Source organism: Pelodiscus sinensis, chromosome 4 (assembly GCF_049634645.1).
Source record: "Pelodiscus sinensis isolate JC-2024 chromosome 4, ASM4963464v1, whole genome shotgun sequence".
In the NCBI taxonomy this organism is placed as follows: Eukaryota; Metazoa; Chordata; order Testudines; family Trionychidae; genus Pelodiscus; species Pelodiscus sinensis.
In genome coordinates, this window is record NC_134714.1 from 72,372,976 (window position 1) to 72,388,249 (window position 15,274).

The window sequence follows — 15,274 nt, forward strand, 5'->3', positions numbered from 1 at the left end:
CAAGACAAATCATAGAACAATGGTGGGCAATCTGCACCCCATCAGGGTAATCTGACTGAGGGGCCACAAAACATTTTGCTGATGTTGACTGTCCAAAGGCACCATCCCCTGAAGCTTCCAGTGGCTGTGGTTTGCCAGACCTGGCCAATAGGAGCTGTGAAGGCAGTGCCTACGGGCAAGGGGACTGAAGGGACATGTTGGCTTTCCACAGCTCTCATTGGCTGGGAATGGCGAACCATGGCCATTGGGAGCTGCAAGAGGTGGTGCCTGTTAACAGTCAACATCAGCAAAATGTCTCACAGCCCACAATCAGATTACCCTGATAGGCCACAGGCTGCCCACCACTGCCCTAGAAGCATACAAAGAAGTCTAATTGTATAGTCTCTCCTGCAGCTGGCAGTAGCATGCAGCACACAGACACACACATCTCAGCAAGAAGCTGAGGGAGGTTAGGGTATGTCTACGCTGCAACACTATTTCAGGACACCGGAGCATCCAAAATAGCTAACCTGCATCTTCACAGTAAGTCCATTATTTCTGGCTCACTATTTCAATGTCCCTGTAAGCCTCATTCTATGAGGAGTAAGGAACATTTCGGAATAGCGCTTTATTTTGAAATTTGGTGCTGTGTAGACAGCTTATTTTGTCATTTGGCGCTATTTCAAAATAGCATTGAAATAAGATACACAATTTGAGCTATGTAAATTTTGTATCTTATTTTGAGTTATGGTGCAGTGTAGATGCACCCTTAGAGAGCTAGCCTTCTAGCTGTGTTTCAGTAACATATCCTGCCATAGTATCCAGCAAGTATGTTCTATAAATCTGAAGAGGTGGCTGCTAATGTCCACCTACTGCAATAAAACATTTGGCATGTTAGAGTGGACACCCTTAAAAACTTCGGAAAGCATGAACTTTTGTTCCCCAGGCTTTATATAAGCATTGTTGCAGATGGCTTGAGCATACAAGGAGGGTAGGCTCCTCTAATGGATTGTTAACCAGAAGTAGACTTCTGCTATAACACCCAGCAACTTTAACCTCATCCTCTTCCCTTGCACCTTAACACTGCCTGAACTCAAGCTACTACCTCTTTGCTAGATGTCAGCATCCTACTGATCCCTACCATGCTCACTTGAGTACAGTAACCTGCAATGAGGCATGGAAGTTTGGATGAGGCTAGTGCCCCACTTGCACTGTAGGTAATTGTGCACACAACTGAATGGGAGATGAGCTGGGGTGACCAGCCAAGATCCAGCACAGAAACTATTTAGGTTGAAGGGGCTGGCTGCAGTGCACTCACTGTTTAGGAACTGCTCCTGTTATGGATGAAAGTCTTTATGCTGCTGAGGTTGGATAGGATGCGCTGGTCAGTCAAGGAATCAACGAAGGATTTATTTCCCAGTGTAAAAGGTGCAAGGAGTCTGCCCTCCAGCCATGCCTGCTTGGTCAGAGATTGTTCCCTGGCTTGCCTAGCAGCCTCCAAAACAGCCTCAGGACAGTTGGCTGAGCCGCAGTTGGAAGTGCAGTGTGGGTCAATTTGCATAGACTGGAGTCCCAATAAAAAGAGCCTGTCCAAATAGGTGGCAAAAGAAGCAATCAGGAGTGGCTGAGCAGTGTTCCCTGTAAGCTCAGTGCTTGGGGAACCACCAAGGACAGATCCAAATGCTGACTAGATTTTCTACTGGTGCTCCGCACATGGCTCCGTGCACATAACAAAACTTATTCTGCACAGGGATGGAAAAACTAGAGGGAACACTATGGCTGAGCCCCAGTTATTGGGGTCCACATAAAGCAGTGGCCTGTTTTCTTCATATCTACACAATAGTGTTTTCCCCTAGCCCCCCAAAATGCCAGAGAGTCCCTGGGTCTGGTGTTGGGGAGGGCTGAAGGCTGGGTCCAATCCCGGCTTGTCACTATTTCAGTCCTCACTGGAGCCTCCCAGCGCTTCCACTGGAGAACCCGCCTGGCCGGGCTGCCGCCCCACAGGCCAGAGAAGGGGTTAAAAGCGCGGGGCCGATGATGTCAGTTCCTGTGCGGCTTTGGAGGGCTACCCCAGCTCTCAGGCTAGCGGGGCGCCGGGCACCGCGCTGAATGGGACGGGAGCGAGCAGCGCGCGGCTTCGGGGGCGTCCCCGGGGGAGCTGCGCGTCTCGCCAGCTGCAGGCTCGCCCCGGCAGAGACGCCCAGAACAATTCATGCCTCGGAGCGGCTCCTCGGGCTCAGCCGCGCAGCCTGCCGCAGGTGAGGCCGGGCGGGCGGGTCGCTGGCCGCGGGCAGTCCCGGCACCTGACTGCAGAGCAGCGTCCAGCGCTCGCTGCTAGCTCCTCTGCGCGCGAAAGCCGGGCGGGGATGGGCTCGAGCCGGCAGCGTGGTGCGAGCGGGGCGCTCAACCCAAGTCCCCGCGACCCTCTGGCTAGGGCGGGCGGGCCCACGCGGGGCGTCTCCGCAGCGCAAGTTGCAGATCGGGGATCCCTCGCTCCTCGTCATCCCTCTGGCCTGGCAGGAAAGGGGGAGCTCCCTCTTCCCCCGCCCTCGGTTAGTCCAACCTGCTCTTCGGTTCGCAGACTAGTGTCATTCGCCTTAGTCTTGCCTGGGCTTTGCGCATCCCATCGGGGCTTTGCCAACTGGAAGGGGCACACAACCAGCCTGGCTTTCTCAGGCACTCGGAAGCATCCCCTGGGCTGGGGGAAAGTCTCAAAGAGGTAGCTGTGTTAGTTTGTAACTGTAAAAACAAACCAGCAGCTCTGTGGCACCCTAGAGACTAACAGACGTATTGGGTAATGAGCTTTCATGGGTAAAACCCTCTTCAGACGGTGGTGTTTTTGTGTAGGGGGAATAGCCTGATGCTGGAGAAGAGGCTTTAGGTTAGCGGGGAGGGTCAGCCCTGAGCTCTGACTGGAGCCAGGGGCTTCCCTCGCACAGCTAACACACAGTGCTTTTGCTGACTCCTCGTTTGAAATCTTTGAAACAGGCTGATCTGAACGGCACCTCAAGGAAAAGACTTGGGGCATCTTCCGGAGCAGTTCCAAGCATTCCACTTTATTCTTTTCCTTGACTCTAACCTCACTCACCAGAGACTGCTTAAGTAGATGCTTTCCAGTGAAGAAATGGAAATATTGCCGCTAGTTTTCATTGTTGCTGGGAATAAACAAAATTCACAATAAATTGGACTGATTGTTCCTAACACTTTACATGCATGGAGAGCTGCACTCTAGTGCTTTTACAATCATCTTGCTTAATTGCTTGTTCTATGTCACTTTCAGTGGGCTTTTTTGTGGGGAAAATATGGGTGCTTTCTGGATTAAGACTAGAACATTTGAAAGTTTAGGGAAGTTAGGTGGACCTACTGGAGATCACAAAGTTCTGATCCAGATTTATATTTTCCCCACAGTTGGAACTGGTTTTAGAGGTCCTAATTTTTGATCCAAAGTTTGGCGTCAGGCTCATTTTTTGCTCTTAATCGAAAACTTTATAGATGCAGCAAAGATTTTTTTTAAACTAGATGTCTAGGGGCAGGTTCTTAAATCCATATTTATGCACTTCAGTGAGTGTCTTTATTAAATCAAAGTGCTGTGCATCCAACTCTTATGGACTTTAGCAGGGTTTGCTTGGTGCTTAAAACTCTTGAAAATCAGGCCATTAATTAAGTGCCTAACTAATTTAAATAACCTAGCTATAGACACTTAAGCTACGTCTACACTGGCCCCTTTTCCGAAAGGGGCATGCTAATTTTAAACTTCAGAATAGGGAAATCCGCGGGGGATTTAAATATCCCCGCGGGATTTAAATAAAGATGTTCGCCGCTTTTTTCCGGCTTGTAGATTAGACGCTTTTTTCCGGCTTATCTACAAGCCGGAAAAAAGCGGCGAACATCTTTATTTAAATCCCGCGGGGGATATTTAAATCCCCCGCGGATTTCCCTATTCTGAAGTTTAAAATTAGCATGCCCCTTTCGGAAAAGGGGCCAGTGTAGACATAGCCTTAGTCTCGAAAATCTTGGCCCTACTAGATTAAGTATATGCTTTCTAATTTCACAGGTATTGAGACTAATTAAAATTTCAGATTTAACAGCAACATTTCTATTAATCCCACTAATGGAAAAAATTAGGCATTCATTGTTCTAAATTTTTTTAAAGCAAAAATATCCCAAATATTTCATATGGGGGAAAAATTAAATTAGGAAAAGGAACAACTGAGCCATACAATTAGATTAAGTGATGGAAAATCCACACAGTCTTTAAATCCAAACTGGATATTTTCTAAATGATATGTTTTATAGTTCAACCAGAAGTTATGGGCTACATGCCAAAATTACTGGGTGAGGTTCTATGGTCTGTTATGAAGAAGGTCAGACTAGATGATCATAACAATCCCTTTTGGCCTTAATTTATGCTTGAAGATGTGAGGCTAAAATCTGTTTAAGCCAGCGTAAAAAGAGAACAGTTTCACTTGGGATCTCTGTTCAAATAGGCACATTAGAACAGAGTTAGCCCTAACTTCATTGAAAAGAATCATAGTTATACAATGTGGTCTGACTTTTTGTGACTATTGCACAGCCACTGGGTTTTGAAAAATGGTGTCTGTCTGTAGGGCCTGATATAAACACTGTGATATAATAGGGATGTGAAAGTGTAATCATGTACACGGTTACATATAGGCTCCTGGTATGCATGGGGAGCCATCTTAAAAGGCAATTTATCAGGGGCAACAGTGCAGAGGGGTGGGGAGCAGTGGGCAGTCATGAGCCAGCGTGCGTGGGGAACTGGCCTAAAAGCTGGTTCTCTGTGTGCACAGGCTCTTGGGGAGCTGACTGCTTCCCACATGGCGTGTAACCATGTAATCACAAAATGTCAGAGGTTACACATTTACTTAAACACATTTTAACATCCCTAGTTGGAACTCAAGGTGTCAGTTTGGGTGGGAGTGAGGCTGTGGGGCTCCCAGGTTTTAAAATATTTATGGGACCTCTGCTACAGAAGGCTCTGGCTGAATTTAAGCCCTAATCCTAAATTCTTTAAGATTTTAAAGACAATGCAGAAACCTCAAAGGTGATTTCATCTAGAGCGGGGGTAGGGAACCTAAGGCCTGGGGGCCAGATGCGGTCCCTAGCTTGCATGTATCCAGTCCCTGTGGTCAGGGCTCTCCTACCCAAGGGCCATATTAGTGGGGGTTTGATTGCTTCTCACTTGATGTGGCCCCTAACTGATTTTTCTGTGGGTCAGCAGCCCCCAACCCAAAAAAGGTTCCTTACTCTTCATCTAGAGGAGTAACTTATCTCTTTCTGTGTTGCAATGATAGACTTAAAGATCATGATGTTCAAGGATTTTGCTTCACTTTTTGAATGCTTATTCTCTCACTTAAGAATTTTGTCAGACTGGAGCCTAAGTGTATGCTTAATTGTAAATATTAGGGCCCATTGAAGTACACTGGACTTTTCACTTAAAGTTAAGCATCTCTTGAAGTGCTTTGTTGGGTTGTGGGCTCAGCAACCAAAAAGCCATGTTTTTGTTGAATGTGTCTTGACTTCCACTAGTTATTGTAAGAGTACACAAGGGGGTCAGGCAGCACACATAAGTTCATTATTGTTAGGCTGCTTCTAGCTGACTGAATTCAATAATTCAACTACATTTTATGCATGTATTTGGAAAACAGCTTAAACACAACTTTGCAAGCAGTTACTCAGGAGAACAATAAAGCAGGTCAAATATAGGATTTTTTTTTTTAACCTTGGCTGTGACATTACATAGTTCTGTATTATCTCTTTTAGATGAGAACAAGGACTCAGACAGCATTGTGGATGTTTTGTCTTTCAGCTCTAGTTTGTTCCCACAGAGGGACAGAGGAATCTGTATGTGTTACAAAAGCAGGATTGTCTGGGTAACGGGTCCAGTGTTGCAGTACTAAGATAAAGTACCACATCCTCCCTGAAAAGTATTCTTGGACTCTTGTACCTGAAGAAACCGGCAGCCAAATTTTCAAGTGTGAAACCATGGTGAAAATGACATTTAGAGCACTGTGCTTGTATTTTTTGCCTTCCCCTGCTCACCCACCCTTATTAGCATCATTTTAGGGGCTTTCAAGGTAATGCACCAAAATGTTATCCCCAGCTTAATTTGTGATGACAGAGGTGGCAGGGGTCAAGCTGGGCAGCTGTTGTCTGGGCATCCAGGTCTGAAGGCAGCACTGCTACCAGTAGGAGCACAGAAATTGGGGTGGCATGGTATGGTATTTCCACCCATCTGCACTGTGGCTCATGGCTGGGATATCTTCTGGGCTCTTGATCAGTCACCTTGCTCTGAAGTGCTGGGATGGTGAACTTACCAGCTTAGAGGTGCCAGGGCTGCCCTGACACAAATTACGCACTGGCTGTAACATTTTGGTGGGGGAGTGGGGGTTTTGGTTTGGTGTGGCTTTTTTTTTTAAAGGAGTGGAGGGGGGCAGAGGGGAGAATGAGTGAGAGAACTTCACCTGGATTGGAAAGTGCCAGATTGACAGCCTGGGATATTGATGTCTTCTATTTATGGAATGAACAACAAAGGTACCACATAGGCAGCAGTAGCAAAGGCATACCATATCTGTCTCCAGTTCTGGAAAAAAGACTACTTGCAGGGTGTGAAAGAAATTCAGTATGTGACCCCATTTATTTTAACCTCTGCTGAGATGGCCACAAGACCACTATCTAGTGACAATGGTGTCTGTAGTGTACAGGGAAGGCTGACCACAGGGTTCTGAAGTTGAACTGCAACCACCAGCTAATGCCTGAAGATATGAAACTTGAGTACTTCATTTTAGCCTGCATAGTTGCTGATATGAATATTGCTCATGAAATTATCCAAATATTTAAAACTTAAATAAGCTCTTTTACTTCACTTGTTTTCATTGTGTTTTAACAAAGGCGGATACACTTTTTTTTTTTTTTAAATTCATTTACAGGTTGGGAAGGATGGGGGTGAAAATGAAGCACAGGGAGATAATGTAATTAGGTTAGTATCCTATAATTAGGTTAGTATCATGAGTAACAGCACAGCTGGCAGTAGTATCTAGGTGTCTTGATAGTCTCCATTCAACCCAAAGAGGAGATGGGACTGTCTTCTCTGTAGCACCTGAAAACTGCAGTGGAGGTTTTTGGTTTAAAATGTCCTAGCTGTGTAGCATTCTGCTGTACACTAAATAGCAAGTAAATCCCAAAGTCCCTGTTACTACTGCCTAGATCCAGCTGCATTTCCTTTGTGTGCAATAACTTCTTAAATATGTCTTCTGAAGCTGCCTCTCTGTTCTCAAACAGGCTACTTACCATTTTGAAGAAATCAGCAGCTGTAAAACAAGGCTATATTAGGACACAATAGATCAATGTTTGTCAACCTGTTTTTTTTACGAAGTACCCCTTTTTCTTAAAAAAAAAAAAAAAAAAAGTACCTACAGTTTTCAGCCTCACAATCTTTTTTTTTTTTTTTTTTTTTTTTTGTAAACCATTGCAACACCTTTGTTTAAACAACTTAATTGTAGCCAGGTGGGTGATGAAACTTTGGGTGTAAAAAGTACAAAAATAATAAAGAGCCGTAAAACTTAAAACAAATTCAGTTTTCTCCAAATTTCAGTTGCGTTGACATACCACCCAGACTTCTCTTGAATACTCCTGAAGGTACTCATACCACTGGCTGAGAAACACTGCAATAGATCATCTAAATTCAGGGAAAAATTGTCCGTGTCCTTCTCACTGAATTTTTCTCAGCCCCCGATGCTACCAAGCTAGACTGGCTAGCTGGTTTTGAGTAAAGAAGGTCATGAGGTATTCTGTCCTTCTGATATATTTTGTATCCTGGTATTACTGTGTCCCATTGATTATTTTCATTCCACCAAGTGTCTGTGATACCTTTTATATCCATAGCCTCATTAAATACAAGGCATCTTGGTATCTTCACCCATCTTGGTTTATAGACTCTAGCATTTGTACACTTAAAAAAACAAAACCGGACAGTTTTTTTGCTATTTTAATTTGCCGTTAAATGATGTATTTGACTGGGATTCTTTTTCACATGACCATGTTTCTCATCAGATTTTACTTGTATTTTTATTATTTTTCATCGTTGCCTCTTTTTACTAGAATATAAAGAATCTCCATTAATAAATCATCCCCTAAGGAGTGTCTCTCTAGGTAGCCTACACTATTTTGTTGCCTACATCATAGGCTAGAACCAAAATCTCTGGGAGATGGCATCTTGCCTACATGCTCTCGGGCAGGAGCTAAAAGAAGAAAATCTGTTCCAGAATAGCCAGTCTAAATTTGTATTTTTTTTTCTTTTCTCAGTGTTTTTAGAGCATCTTGGAGGAGCTGTCTAAGGAGAAAAAGAACTTAGCCATGGCAGAGCTTGCAATGGAAAATGGTAGCTGCATGGACTGGCAGAAACGGTGCCTCGCATTGGAAACCCAGCTTTTCAAATTCCGCTTGCAGGCTAGCAAGATCCGAGAATTACTAGCTGAGAAGGTGAGGTCAAAGCTACATACTAAAATATATCTATGTATCTAATATGTGATGAAATCAATGGCTGTAAACAGTCCAACAGTTGTACTACATGGACTTTGAACCTAACTTTAATTTATACTATGGTCATTTTATATTGTTAAAGATTCTTATGGTGAAATGCTTCCCTGTGTGGCATTAGTGTAAATGAAAACTGGGTCCTGTGCATCTGATTTACTATACCATCAGATTTGCATTTGATGCAAAGGCACCTTGGTAGCTCACTGGAATTCAATATTTTAATTTTTCTCCTGTTGAGAAATTTCTTCAGATTTTGTTGCAAGTCACAAATGAAAGGAGTTTGCCAGGCTCATTCTAGCTTCTTGTTTGTCCACACCACCACACAGTCTGGCATACTTGTCAGTCTATATCCAGGGAACAACTTTTGACTACTGTAGGGCACAGACACAACAGCAGAGTTGATTTGGACTTTGACCCAACAATAGTAGAGGATGCTGCAGCTCAGAATTGAGTTGATATTAGAAGAGCATTGGGGTGACATTAGAAAAGCTTTTGGTGTGCAGAGCAATACTGTATTGTGACAGTTGTTAGGTCCCAGGCCAAAACTCTCAAGGGGAACAGCCACTTAGGACTGAAGGTAGGTCTAGACTACATGCCTCTGTCGGCAGAGGCATGTAAATAGACTACCCAACATAGTCAATGAAGTGGGGATTTAAATATGTCGGGTAGTCTATTTACATGCCTCTGCCGACAGAGGCATGTAGTCTAGACATACTCTGAGATGCATTATCAAAGTTCCATAGGAGAAGCTTGCATAGTGCTTTGGTCTTAAATGACTTAAGTTGGAAAATAAGGGAGACTCTTTTACATTTGATATTCTGTGCCGCCTTCCTTCCTGGCCTGAATTTCTTAAACTTTTTTTTTAACGTGTTACTGTTTTGAAGGGGGGGGAATTGAAACTGCAATGCTTTGGTAACAGCAGGCTTATTTGTTCACAGAAGGCTGCAAGTCAAAGCTCATTCCTTGCACTCTTTATGTGAAATTATTTCCTGCTAATGTAGCTTTATTAACTGCCTTTCTACAGGGACCCATAAAGCACAGGATTAAGCTTTAGAAATTAAGAATGGTACTTTCAGCCACATGCAATTTTGCTGGGACCCCTGTTTTAGTCTCATGCCTCTATTAATACAGCTTATAGTTTCCTTTTGATTCCCTCACTGGATCCAACATGTGATTTACAATAATCCAATTTAAGAGCGTTTGGCCAATCAGTTATTTGTATGGGGGTAGCAGTTTCCTTCAGTCACAGTTAAATAATAGCAAGCTGCAGACATCCTAGCACTTAATCTCTCTGTGGTGATAGTTGTGACCTACATCAGTTTTGCTCAATTTTACATTCCTTCAGAAAGCCCAGCTGTCTCAGCCTCTGTAATGATCTTCAACCTCCCTTTCAACGTAATTACCTTTTCACGGGGCTGGCAACAGACTTCGCTGGGCCTTGGGCAATGTGCATGTGGGGGGGGTGGAAGAACTCGGCTCTGGTTTCCTCCAGAAGGGGCAAGGTTTCAGGCAGAGCTCAGGGCAACCAGTCCTCAGTGCCACCCAAACTGCTGTGTCTCCCACAGCTAGCTAGGGTTGCCAGATGGTTTAACCAAAAATACTGAACACTCTCCCTCTTCCCCCCTCCCCCCCCAGGGGGAAAAAAGGGAAAAAATTCGGGGTGTGTGTGGGGGGGGGGGGAGACCAAAGTTGTTAAGCAAAAAATAAATACATAAAACAGCATGGCCCCTTTAAGAAATGCTTTTTAGGCTTTTTTGCCCTAACAGGCTGCTGGTGGCTGTTTGCCATCTTGTCTTCCTGCTGTGGGTCAGACAGCTCCCCAGCAGAAGCAGGTAAGCACCCAGGATTTTCACCTCCTGGCTGGGGAAAAAAATCAGAAAATACTGAACTTTTTAGGTGCCTGGTATTTTCTGAATTTTTTTTTTTTTACTGGACAAGAGGTGAAAAGACCGGACTGTCCAGGTCAATATTGGACACCTGGCAACCCTACAGCCAGCCCTCAGCACCGCCTTGACCGTGCCACATGGGGCTCCAATGGTGGATTTTTATTTATTTATTTATTTATTTATTTATTTTAAAGGGCCAGGAGTTCTGGGCCCTCTTTAAATTGCCTGGACAGCTGCCCCTTTTGCTTCCCTCCTCCCTCTCCCCTTTGGCAGCCTTGCATTTGCACTAACATGACAGAGCATGCAAGCCCTATTCATTCAACCCTTTGTGCATGTCTGAGGAAACTCTCAGCTCACTTCATTTTGGGAGCTGAGCTGAACTCCTCCAGATCATGTCAATAGTGGGGACACTTACTAACCAGTTTTAAATACAGAGCTGTTAATCAGACTTTAAGCACTATCTAGAGCCAGAGCATAGACCTGTTCTTAAGGCAGCCACACCAGCTTTTATGACATCAAGGAAATCTAAGTCTTTCTTCTTGTGTATATGAAACACTGACAGGCGGACCCGATCCTGGGACCTCCTAGAGTTTAGTGCATGAGTCTCTTTTGTTGCATGAGCTAAAATCCAGCTGGCTCTCCGCTAAGGCTGAAGAGACTCATGCACTAAGCTCCAGAGGTCCCAGGTTCAGCTCTGCCTGTCAGTGTTTCATATACACAAGAAGTGAGACTTAGATTTCTTTGTCATAAAAGCTGGTCTGACTGCCTTAAAAACAGGCCAATGCTCTGCTCTACACAGATGGGATCATACACTACACCCAGCAGGTGTGTGGGTTACATATAGCCATTTCCTAGTCTTATTTCTTTCCATGGAAATTCTTAGATTTGATCGATATCAAACTAATGAAGCCGTTTGTTAAATTTCCTTTTGGCGCATGAATACACCATAAGCCTATTTGATTCTCCCCTCCATAGACTCTCTTTGAGGAAAATCCTGGCCAGGGGCAGTGGGATGGAATCACCTGCTTCAGGAAACCCCCTATGGAAAGGGAAGGGCTCTGGGGCTAATCCAGCCCTTCAGTCACAGCAATAGGCCCTTTGTTCCCTAATCTCCACAGTTTGGTTCAGTGATCAAGTTACTCTGTAACGAGCTGTATGGCTTTGTGAGTGGTTTGCTGAAAGGTCAAAAAGCCAGGCCCGGTATACTTAATGTATAGCAGGAGGGGAGGATAAGTTAGGGTCAGGTTTCATGGTGTAGTGAATTTGCTTGCCCAAGAAGTTTTACAGTGCCCTTGCTGAATTCTCAGATGGTGAATATGGTGATTACGTGGCCTGAGTCAGGGATTCCCAATCTCTCTGAATTGGAAAATGGTCTTGCAGACTTACTACCTCTTTCCTTCACAGGCTCTTAAAACCAGGGGCGGATATAGGGCAGGGTGAGTGGGGCGGCTGCCCCAGACCCCGTGCTTCAAGAAGCCCCGCGCATGCACGTGGCACCACTGTGCATGCGCCATGGCAAAGGGGGGCCCCGTGAAATTGTGCTGCCCTAGGCCCCGCAAAATGGTCATCTGCCCCTGCTTAAAACCGTGTAGTAACTCTGGTAATTGCTTACATGCAAAGAAGATATTGAGAGCATTTGTTTTGTTTAGCTGAAGGTAATGAGTCTGTGTGTGGGTTTTTTTTTGTAGGTTTTTTGTGGGGGAGGGGACAGGAAGAGAGAATCCTACTGGCTGTGGTAGTGGTGTGGGTCTCCCTCCTCTCCCCCCCCCCTCCCATTTTCTCTGTCTGTCCTGGCTCCTCTCCTAACCCCTATCTCAGCTCTGCTGCCTCCCCCCACCCCACTTCCCAATCTCTATTCTGCTGAGACTGTCTCCTTTTCCTTTTACCACACACTACCTGGAATAGAAACCTGTCTCCCCTTCCCATTGTTCCCTGTATGTACTGCCTGGCTGCCTTTATTCCCTTCTCTCCTGGCCATTCCTCACTTGCTGGTGGCTGGCTCTGCCTCCTCCTCCTCTTCAGCTGCTATTATAGTCCTACAGATTCTACTTTACAATGGAAGAGGCTGAACAACACATAAGCAGCTGAAAATAAGGAGGACCAGCATGATGTGATTGACCAGCATTCCACAGATCACCAGGAAGTGCCTCATGGATCCCCAGTGGTCCACAAACCTCCATTTGCGAACCACTGGCTTATGTGAAACGAGTTAGCTGGGTATGTAGAGGGCAAACTTTTACTCCAGTAGGTAGGTGTCCACATCATCTCATCCCAGACCGACACCAGTTGACTCCCTTGGCAATTACCATTCATCTGTTTAATAGATGCACAGAGAAAAAATATTTGGGTTGTGTGTAATCTAATCCTTAGTGCTGTCAGGACAAGGACACTCTAAGATAGGGCTCCATGATGAGAGACTAGAACAGTGTTTTCTCAGCTCCCACATCTTTCCCTCCCATACAGACCACTGGTTCAAATCTCTTCTCCCTTCTAAAGGCAGAATACAACCACTCCATGTACCAAAATTACTATTATTACTCTGAGTGGGTAGTCTCTTGGAACTCAACTCAGACCTACTTCATCTACTTCTTGGAAGTCCCCATATTTCCCAAGTGGTTGAGGCCTATCCATTTAGGGGTTATAGACATATCGGAACAGTGACATTTTAATGTATAGATTGTCTAGTAAATTTGTTCAGCTATATAAAACAAGTCTTGCTTTTATTGAGGAGATGAGCATAACCAATTGGTGAAGAATCCAGCTCTAAAAATCTAGCACCAGTTATGGAACTTTGCCTGAAATTTTTAAAATGGGGAAAAAAATGGCCAAAAAGAAAAGCATTGCATAATTTAAGACCATACAAACATTTCAATGTGTTTTATTCCAAGGGAAATAAGTTAAGGAACCATCCCTTTATAGCACTTGCAACATAACCACTCTAGCACAGAGAATCTGTAAGTGAATGAGTGTGAAACTGACCAGTTGAGCATTACTGTCCAATTGATCTGAAGTGAAAACAGTGCAATAAAATTGAATTTCTTTCTTAGACTGTAAACTCTTTGGGCCAGAGACCGTTTTTGTACAATTCCTAGCACAGTGGGATTCTGGTCCATGACTGGTGCTTCCAGGTGCTACAGTAATACAAATAATAATGAAGCCCAGCCTGTTTATATCGGAGATTCTCTTGATGCTAAAAATGTCTGCCCCTCCTAGCTGCAGATAAAAAGTTGAAAAAGTAAACCATGTGTACTGAAAAGACTCAAATCAGAAGGCAAATAATGCAAATTGGGTTTTTATGCCAATCTAAAGATATTTGGGAAGTCTGTTCCTTCTGACTTGTGGTTTTTGAACCTTTGTGCTTGTAATACTCTACACTTTATTGTCCAAATACGTTGGATGTTAAAACAGCTTTCAAACTGATTAATTATAGTGTTGTTTGTAACTTAAGGAACGTTTATAAAGCTAATACAATTTAGCCCAGAATTTTTGAACAGAGGAAGTGGAGTTGTGCTTGTGAAGTTACGTGTAGACTGCCTGATCCTGCAGACACTTTACTCAAGTTTCTAAGGTTCAGGTGTTTGCAGAATAAGTTCCTTTGTAACTATGTCAAAGATACCAAAATACCATGTCTTTGAGAAAGTTCTGCATTCCTTTAAGCCCACCATAGGTGCCAGAGACTGCTGGGTTCTAGGAACATGTGCACATCAACAGGGATTGTGTGGTATTGGTAACCGTACTTTTTCCACTCTGGGTTTCCTCAGACACAGAGGGGGATAATCATCTACTGGTGAGTGACATGTCAGACTGTTGCCATGGCAGCATGATGACCTGGTTACAAGTGAGCTGTGGGCCCCTCAGAAAAAAGCACACAAAGCTGAACAACAAATTAACTTTAACCCTTGGTTTTTATTTTGAACACCTGACTGAACAGACCTCTGCTCATATGTTCATATTCCTGGCAGGCAGGTTCCTATGTAGCTTTTAGAGGGATCAGCTGGATGGCTTATTTCTTTGTATGGAAGAGAGATGTCTCTTGTAGCAATCCTTGGATAAAGCTTCTTATACTGTTATGTTTTAATATGGCCATGAGGTTTAGACTCCATTTTGAGATATTTAAATGAGTAGTATTTGCTTTTTCATAGCAAGAGATGCAGGTGAAAGTATAGGAATGTAGTTGCGAGAGAGGCCTCTTAATCCTGGTTCTCCCACTGATTTGCTGTGGGATTAAGACCAGTCACTGAGGATACGTCTACACTGCATCCCTAGTTCAAACTAGGGATGCAAATAGAGATGACTGAAATAGTTAATGAAGCGGGGATTTAAATATCCCATGCTTCATTAACATGATCTCGCCGGCGTGCTAGTTTGAATCACAGCTGATTCGAACCAGGAAGTGCACGCCGGGACGTGTTAGTTCGGACTAAAGCCCTTAGTCTGAACTAACGTTAGTCCTCATTTTTTGAGATTAGTTTTTGCTTCCTGTAAACACAGTTCATTTTAAGCTTCTTGGGGCATTAGGGTGTCAGAATTTAACTCCTCTGAAATTGGAAGAATGAGGTAAAAGCAGGCTAAATTTCAGAGGAGTTAAATTCCGACACCCTAATGCCCCAGGAAGCTTAAAATGAACTGTGTTTACAGGAAGTAAAGACTAATCTCAAAAAATGAGGACTAACGTTAGTTCGGACTAAAGCCCTTAGTCCGAACTAACGCGTCCCGGCGCGCGCTTCCTGGTTCGAATCAGCTGTGATTCAAACTAGCACGCCGGCGAGATCATGTTAATGAAGCATGGGATATTTAAATCCCCGCTTCATTAGCTACTTCGGTCATCTCTATTTGCATCCCTAGTTTGA

At 44.2% G+C, this 15,274-nt stretch overlaps 2 protein-coding genes across 9 annotated transcripts in view; one reads left to right on the top strand and one right to left on the bottom strand.

Annotated features, from left to right (window-relative positions):
* Window positions 1-1,847, bottom strand: part of LOC142829153 (uncharacterized) — a 33,910-nt gene extending 32,063 nt beyond the window's left edge. The window contains exon 1 of the transcript XR_012903498.1: window positions 1,298-1,847. The gene's annotated coding sequence lies outside the window, so the exon portion shown is untranslated. The remainder of the gene's footprint in view (window positions 1-1,297) is intronic.
* A 170-nt stretch (window positions 1,848-2,017) lies between these two features.
* The window catches only part of PLEKHH1 (pleckstrin homology, MyTH4 and FERM domain containing H1), a 101,004-nt gene continuing 87,747 nt past the window's right edge, over window positions 2,018-15,274 (top strand). For 2 of the 8 annotated variants that reach the window (XM_075927391.1, XM_075927388.1), the window contains exons 1-2: window positions 2,021-2,237; window positions 8,305-8,481. In XM_075927391.1, coding sequence (XP_075783506.1) covers window positions 8,356-8,481 — 126 coding nt within the window. In that variant the 5' untranslated portion in view covers window positions 2,021-2,237; window positions 8,305-8,355. Of the gene's footprint in view, window positions 2,238-6,874; window positions 6,980-8,304; window positions 8,482-15,274 lie in introns of those variants that run through there. The other 6 variants (XM_014568639.3, XM_006113393.4, XM_075927390.1 and 3 more) reach the window with 5 other exon arrangements.